Genomic DNA, 18267 nt, shown 5'->3' on the forward strand with positions numbered 1-18267 from the left:
ATTAATATTAACATTGATGAATAATATATTAAAAGAAATGAACATAAACATTAACCATAATGAATATTAAATCTGTAGACAGTAAATATTTAAATACAAAGAAAATTAATTATTACAGAATATTGCATCTTATGGATATTATACATATAAAAAATGGACATTTAGTACGTGTAAATGAACAAAAAAATAATAAAGACTTTCTGACATGTGTTACTATATTCTAACACATATGATTTTTAATTTTAACACATGTACTTATTATCGACACGTAGAACTCAAATTTATGTATAACTTTATATTTTTCTATTAATTTATTTATAATTTTATATTGTTTTAAATCTTAAAATATAAAAAAACTAATAAAGACGTTAAAAATATTTAATTTATTATTATTTTAAAATATTTTAATTAATTATAAAATATTAAAAATATATTTAATTTTATATATAAATTTAATTTATATTATTATTTATAATCAAAATAATTACGATTGTCGTAAAATAGGGGTAAAACGACTACCTTTCATAAACATATAAAAGATATATTCAAAATATTATTTTTGATATTAATATTAATTTTAAATTTATTTTATTATAATTTTAAAAATAAAAATTTCATGTGTCAAAATAAAAAATTTAATAATTTATAATATTAATTTTATAAATTTATTTTATTATAATCTAAAAAAATTAAAAATATAGTGTATAATAATTCAAAAGAACAATAAGTAAAGAAGAGGAACAAAAGTCCCCACGTTGTACAATTTGAAAAAAAATGGAAAATAATTAATAAAATTTCATACAAAATCAACGCGTGTTTTACTCTCTCCTCACCACTATATGTGTTGATTAGACCTGTTCATGAGCCTAAGTACTCACTCGGCCCGCACTCCTCGGGCCGGGCTTGGATAACAATTTTTGTGTACAAATTGTTGTCCAAGCCCGGCCCGGCCCGAGGTCTAATTTAGTTAAGAAAAAAAAATGTCATACCTAGGACTCGAACCTGTCTCCTTCAACATATAATTAAGTGTTATAAACCACTTAACTACCTATTATTCCTGTTTATAATTTTCATGTTATTAATAATATCAAACCCTAAACAACCTTGTTATACATTGTAGAACCGGATCAGGCCCGACCCGAACTCGCCCAAGCCCGATCTCTTTATACAGGTTTAACAATTGGTTGGGCCGGACCGGGCTTTTCAAAAGATTTCGGGCTTGGACTTGGGCTTAGAGATATTAAAAAATCATCTGGCCTGGGCGGGCTCGAGCTTGTCTAAAATCAAGTCAGGCCCAGCCCGAGCCCATGAACAGGTCTAGTGTTGATGGACTTTGGTCTATATAGAATGATGGACCGGAATCCATATTATATAGATTTGTTTAAATTCTAAATAATAATAATAATAATAATAATAGTTATTATTATGATGCTATTGCCATATTTTTCAAATTGTTATTCTCTTTAGTTCATTTAGGTTTAATAGTTATTTTTAATTATTCAAAGAAAATTATGTGGTAAGGGGTGTGATAGATTTTGTAATTTAGACATGATTTCTCTTGTTTACTTGAAAATTTACATATTTTTTAACATTATTTTTTTAAATTGTGAGAATTTTAGTTTTTAAAGCACGAAAAGAATATTATACATACTATAATAAATCGATTAAAGTGATCAAATAATTTTAAATTATAACATTTCATCTAGTATAAGTGATTTAATTGCCTACCAATAATGCTTATAAACTTTTTAATGTAAAAAATTAATGCTCATAATTCTTAGAACAAACTTTTTCACTTCTATAAGCTTTTGAAATTAAAATGAAACTCGGTGCAAAATATAATATGTAACTTTGGGATTTCTAAATCACAAGCTATGAATTAACATTCCTTGTTTAGAAACAAAAATAATGCAAGAACAAAGACGTCAATGAAATTAGTGTAACATTCCATGAACTTTTGCCTCAGGCTTACATAACATGGTAATAATTCAATAAAAAACAAATGCAAAAGCCAAAAGTAACAATCTAGCCAATTATCTAGGGCCTATGCATGCTTGACTACAAGAGGACTCCTGACTTTGTGCTTCCCATCTGACCATACAAGCTGCCCAAACACGTAGTTTTTAGGCGAGCCATTCACTAAGGCTTTCAAGTTCACCTTATACTCCTTCTCTTCTCCAAGTTTTGTGAACGTTAGTTGTGCAGGTTCAACAGTCACGGAGATTCCACCAGGTACCTTAACATGGGCAGTATACGTCCCTGGAGTTCCTACATTCTTAGCTTTGCGAGTGACAACTATTGAAGCATTGAGATTTGCAACTGTGATTGAAGGGTAGTTGAAATCAGCCATGTTGAAATTCTTAGGACATGTATAAGATTCGCCTATGAATGATTTGACAACACTTTCGTTGTACCCGAATCCACATAAAGAGTTGGCATAATCAGTAATTGTCAAATCATAAACTAGGCCAGGGTCTGCTGCAAGATTTGGTCTCACATGTCCAGCACCATATGCAAATGGTGTTGCGGTTTTCCCGTCTGAATCAAGTATTGATCTTCCATTGTTGGCTCGTGTTTTAGCTGCAGGTAGAGCAATTTAGTGCTCTCAGATTGCAGCTTTTCAAATCATGGTTCAGTGGATCACAGCTTACATGGAGCAAAGTAATATCGGACATACCAGTAGTCATGATTGCGGATTTGACAGCAGCAGGGCTCCAATCTGGATGGATTGATTTGAGAAGACCCACAATGCCAGAAACGTGAGGGCATGACATTGAAGTGCCAGACATTACAGTGAAAGGAACTCGACGCTTATCAGATTCCTCTTCAGATGGAGATATTGCTCCGGAGTAAGCAGCAAGTATATTAACGCCAGGTGCAGTGACATCAGGCTATTGATACAATAGCATAAGAAAGAAAACATAAGTCACATAACCTTGACACTAGATTGAATGAATTACAACTTGATGAATGCTAAATACCAAACCTTTAGCAATCCTGGGAAAACTGCATTAGGTCCCCTTGATGAGAATGATGCCATTACTGGAGCTGGTTTAACTCCTACTTCTGTTTTTACAGGAGAAATTGATGCAGTGGGGTTTCTGCCACAAAATATGCATAGGAAAATAGAATCCTGAATCTTGAGCTGAACAAGTTATGAATCAATCGGATAAAAGCAAAAAGGATGCGAGAGTTACTTGGTGGTTTTTATATAGTTGTAAACTGCTTGACCATCGGTGTAAGTGATGTGGGAAGCTGGAAGGAAATGAGGATCTGCTAAAAGTTCATTTGCACTTAATTGATCATTGGCTAAGATCATCCCAACAGCACCTAAACTGGCAACCACCTGTCCCTTTGCTAATCTATCAGAATCACCACGAAGGCAAACTATGATCTTCCCTGCAACCTTAGCTTTGTCAAGTGATCCCTCCTCGCACAATTGACTGCAATTAGTATATTTTTTTGTTAAAAATCTTATCAGAACACTCAAGACTGCTTTGGCATAATTTGCTATACAGGGTCTTAATATTAATAGGATAAATTGGAAAGTATCACTTACGCATCTGATGCATTAGCACTAGCAGATTTTGCATCTGCTCCACTGATCAATGGATAAAACTTTCCTGCTGGCAAGGATTTGTCTGAAAGACTTATTCCCTGAAATTCAGAACAGGATACTCCAAAAGTTATTAGTTATTACATAACATGATACACTACAAGACTTGTATTAGATCATAAACAAAAGTATTTTCAAAACATATTATACCCTTAAAGACTTGTTGTCTCCAAGAACAACTGAGCTTACGAAGTCACGATCCATTGTACTAGCACCAATTGTAAAAATCCATGGAGCTACATTACTTATAGTCTCTGGAGTTGGTCCTGAGTTGCCACCTGAGGCAATTACATGAATGCCTCTCTTAATGGCATTGAAGGATCCAAAAGCAGTAGGATCTGTAAAAAGATCAACTGGGGGACCGCCAATTGAAGCTGAAATCACATCAACACCATCAGCCATTGCGGCATCAAATCCAGCCAAGATATCAGCACCATAGCAGCCACCAGTCCAGCAAATCTTGTAGGCAGCTACTCGAGCTTTTGGCGACCCTCCTTTAGCCGTTCCGTTGCCATAGCCAAAGATACTAGCTCCGGGAACGAAGCTGCCACCGGCTGTTGATAAGGTGTGGGAGCCATGGCCTTCATTGTCACGTGCAGTGATCGAAGTTTTATTAAAAGGGCCATCTCCTGCAGCTTGGGCGCCTTTGTAGAACACCCTTGCCCCTATTAGCTTTCTGAACATTGCGAAAAAGCAATTAGTACTTTTTGAGTTGTTTCTGTTTCCAACTCTCTAAATAAAGGAGAAAAGCTTAATGGAAAATGACTAACTTGTTGCAACGAATTTGACTGTCAGGCTCACAAGATCCCCGCCATCTTGATGGCACAGGCCCCATCCCTTCGTCACTAAAGCTTGGCGATTCAGGCCAAACACCTTGCATAATGGCAATTACCAACAAAGAATTTCAGGAATGTAAGTACAATTAATTGATGGGAAATTCTTGCCAACTCTTTAGGGTGCTAAAGAGAATTAAGTTCATGCAACAAATTATTACATGAATAATGTTTCAGTGGTGAATTAAATTTTAATTTAATAGAACTTGAAGGGATTCAAGCTATTATAATGTCATAAATGAATGATTGTTTAATAAGTGATTTTCATTTTGTCTATTATCATTCAGAAAAATCTCTATATAGAATACGATATTATTATCGTTTACTTGTCAAGTAAACAATACCTCTAATAGGATTGAGGCATGGAATACTGAGATAAACATATGTATTTTGTTTTTTTTTCTGGGGAGAACATGCATATTATATAGATCATCGTAGTAAATTCAACTTGTATTTTATTCTACCAAATAGTCTTTTGAATGAATTCTGGAAGTCAGGATATAAAAAAGAACTCACCAGTGTCAAGATTAGCAATAATGACATCTTGGCCATACTTTGCCCTGTCCCAAAGGGAGCTAGGAACAGGAGTCCCATGGCTTTCTAAACCAACAAAATCCCATGAATGTGTTGTGTGTAGATCGTACTTCAGGTTCAAGAAAATTTGTTTCACACCAGGAAGATCTGCATTAAATTAAAAAGGAACCATAGAGTAGTAATCTATTAATTTATTGCTAAAAAGAATCCAAATAATGGCTCAGATATGGAATCAAGCTTATTTACTTCGAAGCTGCTCTGCTTGAATATCGTCAAGGACTGCAGCAAAGCCATTCATACATTTTGTGTATGAGTAAAGCAATTCAGTCTGGACATCATTTACACTGCATAAGCAGCAGCATGAAAAATGAACTTATTTGAGGCCGACTCCTTATTGAATCAAGAAGATGGTTTAGAAAAAAACACTATAAATATAATCATTTATCATATAAATCTATTTATTATGAAAATAAGAAGGACTCGAATCACCATTACAAATAATCAATAAGCGAAAAATTTCTTATAGTTACTACATAAATAAAAGTAACTTTTTAAATAATTTTAAAGGTATTCCTATCAATAATTATCTAGTAAAAAATAATAACATTGATATAGAGAAAAGCTCAGATAGTAAATATTTAAATTAGAAAATTCTCAATTTTTGTCTTAGAAGAAAGAAAGCCGAGATTGGAAATAAAATACTAAAATTATTAAGTATAATTGATAAAAATTGATTAAAAAAAGATTCTTTTATTACTATTATTATTATTATTATTATTATAATAATACACAGAGATTAAGAAGTCAATTCATACAAAAAAAAAAAGAAATCTCTTTTTTGATTGGATGTGAATACATGAAAAAAAAAACAAACTAATTTCGTATCAAATTTTTAATTTTAATTCTCTTGAAAATTTTATGTTTTCAGTGATTGTTTTTTGATTCGAACCTATTCTAAAAATAAAGTATTTGAATTTGAATTGTTTATTGGCACATATAAAACCATATTATATACAAAATTAATCAAGAAAAATAAGATTCCAATCTGACTTCTTGTAGGTTTTTTTTTTTTTTTTTTTTTTTTAATTTTCTTGGATAGACAATGAAATGTAACAACTTGAAAAGAAGAGAAATTTAAACCTTTGGGCTTGGCTGAGTGTTGCGAGCAAGTCATAGTGTGATTGTGTCACTTTACTGTCATCTGCAATAGCATCGCTTATTGAGTAGGAACTTTCTCCCAGGTACACAATATAAGACTGCATCAAAACCACATTTATAAGATATCTATTATATTTAATTTATTCTTTTCCATATGAAATATCAATTTTACAATAAATATAAAGTGATTGCTATTTCAGTATTATGCAATGCCCTTTCCATATTAAGCAAATAATCCTTTTCATATTTTAGAATTGTGTTACACATTCTTATTTATATTGTTTGCCGCAATAGTATAATAATATGTCAAATAAATAAAAGAATAATTAAGAAAATATGTAATAAGCTAAATAGCAAAATAAAAAAAGAAAAAAGAAAAAAAGAATAGTGAACTTGCCTGTTTTGCAGCATAAGAGGGAGTCTGCAAAAGGGAGAAAAGGAGTGTAGAGAAGACTAAAGGGGAGAGAATTGTGAGCTTCATTTCTCTATTCAACATGTCTACTTTTTCTTGCTGAAAATGTAAGGGAAAAAAGGGTCTTTTTTCCTTTGTTTTTATATTCTAATTTTTGCTATTTTAAGCATCAACTTTGCCTCTAAATTTCTGGTGTACTTAAAACTGATGGAGTGGCGTAATTCTAGTGCCCGAAATTAAAATTTTATTATTGGGTGTATATCGATATTCATGAATCTATTATTAAACTCTTACAAATCCTTAAACTTTTAAGTTATCGAATATTTAAATTATTATTTTATTTTATTGAATTTTTATTTTTTTAATTTTTATCAGATTAAACACCTTTTACATATATTTCATCAATTTTTTTTATTTTATTGAATGTTCGTATTTTTATTTTTATTTTTATCAAAAACCCAATAATCCTTACTGGAAGTAAAACTAAAAAGATCAAAATTTAATAAAATAAAAATTCAGGAGTTTAACAATGTGTTTAGACATATATTGACATATGAATGAGTCAACGAATTTGCTAATTACCTAATGACCCGGCTTCCCAATTGTTCTAATTGGAGTATTTTCAATTTCCGTGGGAATTGTTTGATTCCACCTCAATTTTCTAGTTTTGATCATTTCATAGTAAACCTTCTAACTACAGCATCCAAACTCAAATTAACAAACTCCAAAGTACCTAAACTGATATTATAATTATAATGCCTTTAATTTTAAGTTCCTTTGAAGTATATGATTTACTAGAAAGATTAATATATATGTTAATTTCTAAAATTTAAATTTTTTTTGACATGTATTCTTAATTTCTGACATATGAGATTCTTATTTTGATATGTGTATTTATCTTTTTCATATGAAATTCAAGTTTATATATAATTTTATAGTTTCTTTCATTAATTTATTAATTTATAAATTACATTCCTAATAAAAAATTATTTTAATTTTAATCTTAAGAAATAATAATATCAATAATATTGATTTATGGATTTATATATTAAATAAATAAATTAATAAATAATCTCTAAAATAATTTTATATTATCACATTAATAAAATTGTAAGATTTTAAGAAATTTAAGAATATTTAAAAATAGTCAATTTTCTATTACTTTTTAAAATTTAAAATTTAATTAATATTAAATATTAAATTTTTTATTAAACTATATCTATTGAATTAATTGTATAATTAAAATAATAATAACAGTCGTGTAATGCACATGTAAATGATTAGTTAATCTTAAATCTTAAACTGAATTAATTATTAAATTAGCATACCATATATAAAAATATTTGATAAGATATATGAATAAATACAAATTATTTGATGATTAAAATAGGAAAATGATATCCATTTTTCTCCACTCTTAATAGGATAGATAAGAAATAGATAAATTTTTGCCCCGACCTATCTTATTTTCACTTTTATCCTTTTTGTATATATATAAGTTAGAGGTGAAATCTAATGAGAAGCATTTGCAATATAATGTTGAACACCTTAAAGGTTGTTTAGAAAGAGATTGTCAAATAGTAATATCTCAAAAAGGATAATTAAATATAAAATTCTGAATATTTTACCATATATAATAAATATGGCTCTATTTTCACAATCTAAATTGCTAATCCACAACTTATTATAATGCCTTTGATTAATTGCTCTCCATCTTTATGAATTTCTATATTTATTTACTTTTTGTTCACTCATCTCTATCCTTATTTATTTATTATCTCTATATTTTATTTACTCATCCTAGCTTAGTCTAATTCTAAAGTTATAACTAAAGCATTATATTTTGTAGATTTTCTTAACTCTGACTTCAACAAATTATATTGTTTTGTAATCATTTTCCATCCGTAGGACAACAAAATAAACCTTGTGTAGTTTTACATAATATTTGAGACTTTATTTATATATTTCATAATAAAATTTTGACTACTCTTTTTATTCATCGATCTATTATAAAAATAAATAAAAAATCTCGAAATAAAAAATTATTCTTTAATATTATCAAATTGTTTACATTTTTTCTTAATTTCTCATCACCTTGAAAACTATATATAGAATACATTAAAAAATATATTATATATAATATAATAATTCATACAATGCATAAGCTTTTGCTATGAAATTAATAACATAAAAATTGCATGTGTACCACTTATAAAGATTGAATTATAATGTATATAAATAACTCTCAAATAAATTATGAAAAAGAGAAATTGGAATGAAGAAAAGAAAATAAACATAGAACCAATGTTGTAGAGAATAAGAATTTAAAATATTGAAAAATAATGAATCATTTATATTGCCTGAAAATCTACGAGGCAATTAGTCTTTTTCCAATTTGGACATACATTCCAATGCTTTCTAAAATAATCTCTAATAAAATAAACCTATAACTTTCATTTTTTTTAGTATTTTACTAAAAGATGTATACTAAATAAGATATATTTTGAAAAAAAAACAATTATTCTTGGACAACTTAAACTATTGTTGTGTATATCTTATTTTTCTAATAAATGAAAAATTATAAAATAAAACTTTATTGAAATATGCGAAGAAAAAAATGAAATAGTACTCAATCCAAATTTCTATTAACTCTATATTGCTATATATTGAAATGTTAAAAATAAATAGATATAAAATAGACTAAATAAATTAGGTTAAGTATAAAATAAATTAAAATGAAAATAGAGAAATGGATAAAAACAAGATGATAAAAGTGAATAAATATAAAACAATCAAGAAAATTGAAGTGAAAAGAGAGAGTTAAGACATCATCATATGAAATGAATTACTAAAAAATAAAAATAAAATAAATATATATGGAAAGCCATAAAAATAGAAAATAATTAATCAGGGGGTGTTATAATCTATTCAATTAATAAAATTTGAATAAAATTGTGAATTTAGCAATATAGGTCGTGGAAATAGGGTCACCCATATAATAAAAAAATAATTAGAAAAAAAGATTCTGGTTTCGAAATATTCACACAATCTTTAGATAATAGCTTTATTACTCAATGAGTTAACTCGAGTAAAAGATTCATTCTTTTATTATACTTAATTGCAAAAGATTTTAAATTTGGATTGAGATTATGTAAAATTTTAACTTAAACATCAACTGTCATGTTTGTAATTCCCATCTTTTATTTTAAATTAATGATTGGAATTTTATTAAAACTTGAATTTAAATTTTAAAAATAGTTAGTTATTTTTCAGATAACAAATTACAAGCATTATTTGTGAATTCAATGATCAAAATAATCTAAATATTGACATATCATATTAACAAATAGCTTGAGCAAATTCTAAAAATCATCTAAATCTTCGCACTTGTGTTTGCTCTTTAATTTAAAATCCTTTTCATTCTAGAGTATCGGGGATTTTTGACTTTTCTTTTCTCTTTCTATTGCAAGCGCTCTTGTTGCTCCTATTTTCAAGATTAAGTAATATATATATACTTTTATTTAATATTTTTCTCAAATAAAATATTATAATAACTAGTTTAATATACGTGTTTTGTGAGGAACTTAACTAAATATTTTATTAAAACTTAATTTTTATATGAAATAAAAATTTACTTATTTTCAAAATATAAGTAAATTATAACTTGATCTAAACCTAAAACTACTAATCATATCTAATTTTATTGAACTGGATGACTTTTATTTTTTAATATTTTAGACCACATTAATAATAGTTGTTAAATAAAATTCTTAAAATATTAGGCACTCTAATATGAACTAAATCTTAGTTATCAGCTTAATGATATAATAATACAAATTAAAATAATTTGAATAATCAAATAAATTTAATTTAATTAAAAAATCTATAAGGTACTTTTTATAAATTTATCTATTTTTTTTGACACTTCTGTATTAAGAATTACCTTTTATGAATATGCTTCAATGAAAATAGTAAAATAAGATAAACAAAACATTGTTTTCAATGCAATAAAATCTCGTGGAAATTCCTATCTATAAGTCTAAGATATGAGGTTGTCGTTGCTGGAGACTACGAGGACTATTCAGTTTTCCATTCCACAATTGCTACATCCGTAGATTTAACTTTTTAATTTTTTTAATATGTGTGCTAAATTTTTGATTTATAAATTTTTTATTTTGATATATGTATTTACTTTTGACACATAAAATCTAAACTGATGTGTAATTTTATAATTTTTTTATTAATTTATTGATTAATAAATTATATTTTAATTAAATACTAACTCTAATATTAAGAAATAATATATTATAATATTAAATTAACTAATAAATAGTTTTCTAATTAAATAACAATACTAATTCTATTCTAAAAATAGCATAATAATTATATTTTAATACTATATTAACTAATAAATTAGTTTTCTAATTAGATAATAATTTTAATTCTAATTTTTTATTTTAAATTATATTTTTAATATTATATTAATAATAAAATTAATTTAATTATATAATAAATTCTTAATACTAAAGATAGCAATATTAATTATATTGATAGTATTAATTCATATAATACTAAAATTAATTAATAAATTTTTTAAGAAAATAATTTTTATCTTATTATATTTAATAAAATTTTAAAATTTTAAGAAAATTAAGAAGCGCATAGTTTGCTATTATTTTAAAATATTAAAAATTTAATATTAAATATTAAAAATTCTATTAAATTGTATCTATCAAATTAGTTATATAATCGAAATAATAATAACGATCGTGCAATACATAAATAGATAACTAATATTAATATAAAATAGAATAATAAATATAAAATAAACCCTTTGATTTAGTTCTTTGTATTTTTTTTTTTAGACAAAAAAACACATAATCACAATATAGAAAATGATCTCTTTTCATTACAAAGTTTCTAATCATTAACTTGTAAAAGTGCTAGTACCATTATGTATATTTAACTATGTAAAATAGAAACATTGAACGCAACTTCTCAAATGGAGAATTGAATACCAGAATATTTTCATTCACATTTCATTTTCAAAACTAACTAGACATGTAATTAAGCATCTTCTTTATCTTCCATTAAAAAGAATCACAATTGATGGTCCAACAAATTGTCACTGATTTATACATAGACTGTAGGCAGTAGTTAAAAAAAAAAAAAAAATCAACTTAGTTGAGACTGAACCCTACTTTGATTATGATCAAAATAATTTCAGTAGTGCTTCACCACCAATGGACTTCTAACATAATGCTTCCCATCTGACCATATCAGTCTCCCGAAAACATAATCTACAGGCTCAGATGCTTTCTTAGTTTTAAAAGTAACCTTAAATTCCTTCTCTTCACCTATTTTCTTAAACTCCAAGCTCTTAGGTTTAACCGAAACTGAGACTCCAACTGGTTCCTTGACATGAGCATAGTATTTTCCAGGAGACCCAACATTCTTAACTTTTCTAGTGAGTGTTACTGTGGTATTGATATCGGCAACTACGAAGGAAGGGTAGTTGAAGTCTGTCAGGCTGAATGACTTGGGACATGAGTATGGTTTGCCTGAAAATAGTCTAATTTGGCTCTGATTGTATCCTTGAGCACACAAAAAGTTCAAGTAATCGTCGTCGCTCAAATCATAAACCAGGCCTGGATCCATTGCTTGATCCGGGCGCACATGTCCTGCCCCATAGTCGAATGGGGTGGCCTTGCGATTCGATGAATCCAGCATTGGCTCCATGTTGTTATCTCGTGTTCTTGCTGCAGAAAAGTCACACCCATATCCGTCAAGCTTTTATATAATAATGCAGCGTGTCAATTTAGTAAATATATGCATATGTATACAAATTTTCAAACAGTTCAATTTTGACTAGGGTTCAAACTAGTGATAGATTTCCCCGTCACCAAACCTGCGGATTTAGCATCCAATTGATACCATCACTTTTTCGGCCTATTATGCTGAAATAATTTTTAAAAATTAAATATTTTTAATTAATTTACTACATTAGCAATGCTAACTTAATAATAATTTACTTTATTAGGTATAAATTCTTTTCGAATCACACAAATTTAGAATTAGTTTATGTATGCTAAATAGAATAAGTTATTATTAATGTGTCGAATCAATTGAAAATATTTTTTTCCAATGGTTATTTCAGTAAAATATATTGAAAAAATTAAAAATTGAAATAAAAATAAAAATATTTTTACCAAAAAAGAATATTAATACCAATTGAATAGAAAATCTAAAAAGTTTAATATCAATTAAGCAATTTACCCTCAAGCTAGAAAACTATAAATTCTAAAAACTAATTCAGGACCACTGAGCGAAAGCTGTAAATGACTTTGCATTGAGTAAAGAAGGGGAAAACGTTGTATAGATATACCAGATGTCATGAGTGCGGATCTAATAGCAGCAGGACTCCAATCAGGGTGGAGGGTTTTGAGAAGGCCAGAAATACCAGAAACATGAGGACATGACATTGAGGTGCCGGATTGGGAGTTGAAGGAAATCCTGCGCTTATCAAATACTTCTTCAGTTGGCCCTACTGCTAAAGTGAAACCAGCAATTATACTCACGCCTGGAGCAGTGACATCAGGCTGAAATATGAAACAGCCATTTTCAGGATTCGGTTATACATAGCAGAAGTTTACTCATTTGGAAACCGATAAAGAACTACCAAAGCAGACTGACCTTGAGGATTGATCTCTCAATGCCATTAGGTCCTCTTGATGAGAAAGCAGCCATAAATGGAGCTGGCTTCGATTCCAACTGTGTCCTTACTCGAGTCATGAATGCCACAGGAACTCTGCGAATTACAGACAGAGCTCATATGGCTGTCCTTACAAAGTAAAATCTTGAAAGGTTTAAAAATCCAAAATGTCAGGTGTTACCTGGTAGAGTTAACGTAGGCAAAAACAGCTTCACCGTCAGTGTAATTTACATGTGCAGCAGGAAGAACATGAGGATCAGCTATAATTTCATTGCCTGATTTTTCATCATTGGCTAAAATCATTCCAACAGCGCCTGCAAGAAAAGCCTGTTCTCCTTTGTCCACTCTCCCATTCTCGCCTCGGAGGCAGACCACTATTTTCCCTTTCACCTTCTTGGGGTCAAGTGATCCAGGCATACATAGCCCTCTGCAGAAATTTTGTGTGTTATATAAAGATACTGCAAAGACTAATACATTTTAAAACTAATTAATATATATCAATTATCTATCAGTTTGATATATAAATTGAGAGACATGTATCAAATTCAAATAATTTTTTTTTAAATATAAGAACGCTCATAATAAGTGGTATTCTTCGTATCATAGATTAAAGCTACTCACGCATCTACAGCTGACACATCATTGAACTTCGCCTCTTCACCAGTGATCAAGGGATAGAATTTCTCAGCTGGCAAGACCTTTTGTGAAAGGCTAGTACCCTACAACAAAGAACAAAATTTCACAGGATTTAGAATCCCGCCATGTGAATTTCAGTAGATTACTATAAATATCATTAATATTTGATTGGGTTTTTGCACAGTGACATTCCCCATTTATCATAATTTAGAGAAGAAATACCTTCAGGTGCTTCTTGTTACCAAGTGCAACATAGCTTGTGAAATCCCTGTCCATGGTGCTGGCACCAACTGTTATTAGCCAAGGTGCAACATTGGATACTGTGAAGGGGTCCGGTCCTGAATTTCCAGCAGAAGCAACAACAACAATCCCTTTCTTAACAGCATCAAATGCACCAATTGAAATTGGGTCTTCAAAAAAATCAGCAGCCTCTCCGCCAAGCGAAACCGATAGCACATCGACACCGTCGCTTATAGCCGCCTCAAAGCCAGCCATGATATCTGCGTCGAAGCACTCACCACTGCCGTTAACAGGTGGCCAGCACACTTTGTAAGCAGCCACACGGGCACCTGGCGATCCGCCTTTCGCAGTTCCATTTCCGTTGCCGAAGACATTAGCTCCTTTAACGAAATTTCCACCAGCTGTTGATAAGGTATGAGTTCCATGCCCTGAATTGTCCCTTGCAGTGTGATAGGTTGAGTTGAGAGGGCCAACAAACGCAGCATAACCCTTGTTAAAATACCTTGCTCCTATTAGTTTCCTGAACAATTAATTTAAAACATAAATTAGTGCAAATCTTAAAGGCTTAATTACCAATTTAATCATGAATTTTATGCTTTTCATAACAACTTTATTTAATTATTTTAAAATTTTAAAAAAAGCCTATATTTTTTTTTTAAATACTTTACAAATAATATTTTTAAAATTTTTTTATTAAAAAAATGAAGAGTTGACTGTACTTACTAGAAACAAAATAGTGTCCTAAACCTAATATGTAAGATTAAATGTCTCATATGTGCATCTTTCATGCATTTTGTATCTATACACAACAAGCTTTAACTAACTTACAAGTGTTACTTTTAGCAAGCACAATGGACTAATCGCATAATTTTCTTTACTACTATAAAAAATATTTTTAAAAATAAATTAAAAAATTAATATTTATTTTTAAAAGATTAAAAATTATTAAAAGGTGTTAACTTCAAATTGAATTGATAATTAAAATAAATTTAAATGTAAATATATCCATTCTGAACGTTGCACATTACCTAATAAATCTAGGCAGACACAACAAATAACTGTCTCTGAAATTATCTCTTAAAGCAATGGAAGATTGCTTGTTTTACAAGATAAGAATCTGGGAACATCTGAAAACCTAATTACATCATATTTATGATTGCATAGGCTTGAAACACTAAACCTAGATGGAAGCAATGTTACCAACATAATCTTGGCATGGAAGTTTCAGAAGATGAATTATTTTAATAGGATGGTCTGCACTATGTGTCATTCCTGAAATGATTATTCTGTGATTTGTATTAATTCAGGAAAAAACATAATCTATGCAAATGAAACCTGACAAACTAATAATTATAATTAGTAGCAAATACCGTTCTATGCAAGTAATTAGCATGTGCTTGACAAAAAAATTTCAGCAGGTATAGCTAGACAACATGAGGGTCTAAATTCAAAAAATATATATTAATAAATGTGTGATTTCTAAAGCAAGCAATTATTATAATTAATTCCTGAAATTTGATGAAGAGAAAAGAAATGAAAAGGAACCTGTTGCAACGAACTCCACTGGTGCCCTCTTGACAGATTCCTCGCCAATTTGATGGGATTGGACCCATTCCTTCATCACTAAAGCACTTAGACTCAGGCCAAACACCTGATAAAAATCCCAAATAAAAAAAGAATAAAATAAAATAATAGTAGTTATGAAAAGGGGATTGCCAGAGAAAAATAATTGTCAAACAATTGACAAAGCATAGCAGCACCACAGATTTATTATTATTTTTCTGAGCATAAAGGGAACAGAGTTGGTATGCATATCTCAGTTTCAGATTTGTACTGAGCCCTACCACTGTATTTCATATTCTTACTGTTTAAATGCTCCAAGAAATCTTACATAAATTTTGTAAAAGTTTGAAATCATTCTTGTTTCAAGTGGATAAACCCATGAATAATGAATTAGATTTATAACAAAAAATATATATAAAATAAATAAAAAAAGCATATATCTTCCTTTTTTGGGTCAAAAGTATTCTAGAGAAATGTTTAGTGTAGTCAAAATCAATAACTATGTTGTAGTCAACTGCAATGAAAAATGGCAGTTAACCAAAAACAAAGAATTTCATATATTAATACTCTAAGTTTCTAATTGATGAAAAAAAAAAAAAAAAAACTAAACCACTGAAATTGGAATAATATCAGAAGTTCTAAAAGTCAGTTTTTTTTTTTTTTATAATTAGGTCCAGATACTTTTTTATTTACTATATAGTCCATTTGTCACAGCTAGGCTTTATATGTTTTCTTTTTAAAGCACATGGACCAAAATGTGAGAAATTATTTAACATGCACTGACTTTCACTGACATATAGAATTAACAGTGTGTTATTTTTAAAAATTATTTAGGACTGGATTGTATAAAAAGACTTTTTTGCAGTATTGAAATTATGTTAATCAAATTTCTTTGTTTAAAGAAGAAAAATCAAGCTGAAGAGATATAACACTTACCAGTGTCAAGGTTACCAATAATTACATCTTCACCAAATCTTGCTTTAATCCAAAGAGAGTCAACAGGAATCAATCCATCTCTTTCTAGCCCAAGAAAACTCCATGAATGTGTTGTATGCAGCTTTCTTGCTTTGTTCAAGAAAACTGATACCACATCTGGATGCCCTGCATTGCCCATGTAGTTCAGCATTAGGCCACAGACAAAAATACAAAAAAGAAAGGTAAAAACTAAAACACAGAGCAACAAAAAGATATAACAGAGATACAAGAATTTTGTGTGTTACAGTGCATGAAATCTCAATTCTTACTTGCAAGCTCTTCTGCTTCCTCCTCTTCAAGAACTGCAGCAAAGCCATTGATATTTCTAGTGTATGAGTAAAAGATTTTGTCCTTTGCCTTCTCCTTGCTGTCAAAGGAACATTCCATAAATATAAAAGAGAAGTTTCACATGATCTGGTATTGATCCTGCTACAACAGAACCAGGAAAATAAACATATACATAGACATATATATGTATGCATACCTTGTGGTCAATGAATCAAGCAATTCATAGTGAGAATCTTCTACTCGCTTGTAATCAGATAACTTGGCATCTGGACCATGTGAGTGTGATCCCAAGTATACTATATAAGACTGCAAGTTGTAGAAAAAAAAACCCACATCAATTTCTGGCACAAATGATCATTGGAAACACCATTGGTTTCAGGATTGTGAAGAAAACAGAGTGAACTGATCATGATAAGCAACATAATAACAACTATAATGAAAACAGAACCAAGAAGAGAAAAAAAGAAAAGAAAAAAAGCAGAATACATGCTTACCTTTTTAATGGCAAAAGTTGGTGGCTGCAAAAGGGAGGAAAAGAGAAAGGCAAGAGAAATAATTGAAAGCCTCATTGCTTTTTTTTTTTTTTCTTTTTCTTTTTCTTTGGGTTTCTCTCTACTTTGTTGTAATATGAATCTCTCTGTAAGAGAGAAGTGCAAAAGGGTGGGTGCTTTTAACAGCGGTTTTATATGCTCTGAAATTGGCTGTTTATGGAAGGACGATCGCTTCCATTTTCTGATAACGGTTTGAGATGGAAGGTTTTTTCTTTTCAAGAAATTTCAGTGATTTAAGAGACACAGTTTTACAAAATTCAATTCAGTTTACGTTTCTTATGGATACTTACAGTTGTGAAATACTGTAAAATTATTTCGTCCTTTTCTTAAGTCAGGCTGTTTATGATTTTCTATTTTTAAACAAATCAAATCCATTATATTAATTACTACTGCTTAAAGTTACAACATTAAAAAAAAAAATAGTGTTTTAGTCTAACTGCTAAATTGAAGTCGATTTAAAAGTGAGTGTCACAGTACAAACTTCATCAATTTCAGAAATAAATAAAAATTAAATATTAGACATAATTTCATATAAAAAAATAAAAAAAATAATAAAATTTATATGATTTGAATGAAATAAAAATTAATTTAGAATTTTATATATTCAAATATATATAGAATTAATTATAGATAAAATTTTTAAATGAATTCTACGTTAATTTATCAATATATTTCATAATATTAAAATATTTCATTCAACTGTTTCTATTTTATATATATTTTTAAATAAAATAAATTTTATAATAAAA

General features: G+C 28.9%; 1 protein-coding gene across 1 annotated transcript; it reads right to left on the reverse strand.

Moving 5' to 3' along the window:
* Positions 1-1925: 1925 nt before the first annotated feature.
* Positions 1926-17811, reverse strand: LOC8267678. The gene is given in 22 exon segments (XM_002530568.3): positions 1926-2580; positions 2678-2891; positions 2987-3101; positions 3198-3443; positions 3560-3657; positions 3767-4292; positions 4387-4489; positions 4966-5130; positions 5230-5327; positions 6124-6239; positions 6539-6685; positions 11750-12312; positions 12939-13152; positions 13247-13361; positions 13447-13692; positions 13887-13984; positions 14124-14661; positions 15687-15792; positions 16641-16805; positions 16949-17046; positions 17164-17273; positions 17462-17811. Coding segments are annotated over 22 exon segments (4692 nt in total). The 5' UTR covers positions 17537-17811; the 3' UTR covers positions 1926-2044.
* Between the last annotated feature and the right edge of the window lie 456 nt (positions 17812-18267).

Source organism: Ricinus communis, chromosome 1 (assembly GCF_019578655.1).
Source record: "Ricinus communis isolate WT05 ecotype wild-type chromosome 1, ASM1957865v1, whole genome shotgun sequence".
NCBI lineage: Eukaryota > Viridiplantae > Streptophyta > Magnoliopsida > Malpighiales > Euphorbiaceae > Ricinus > Ricinus communis.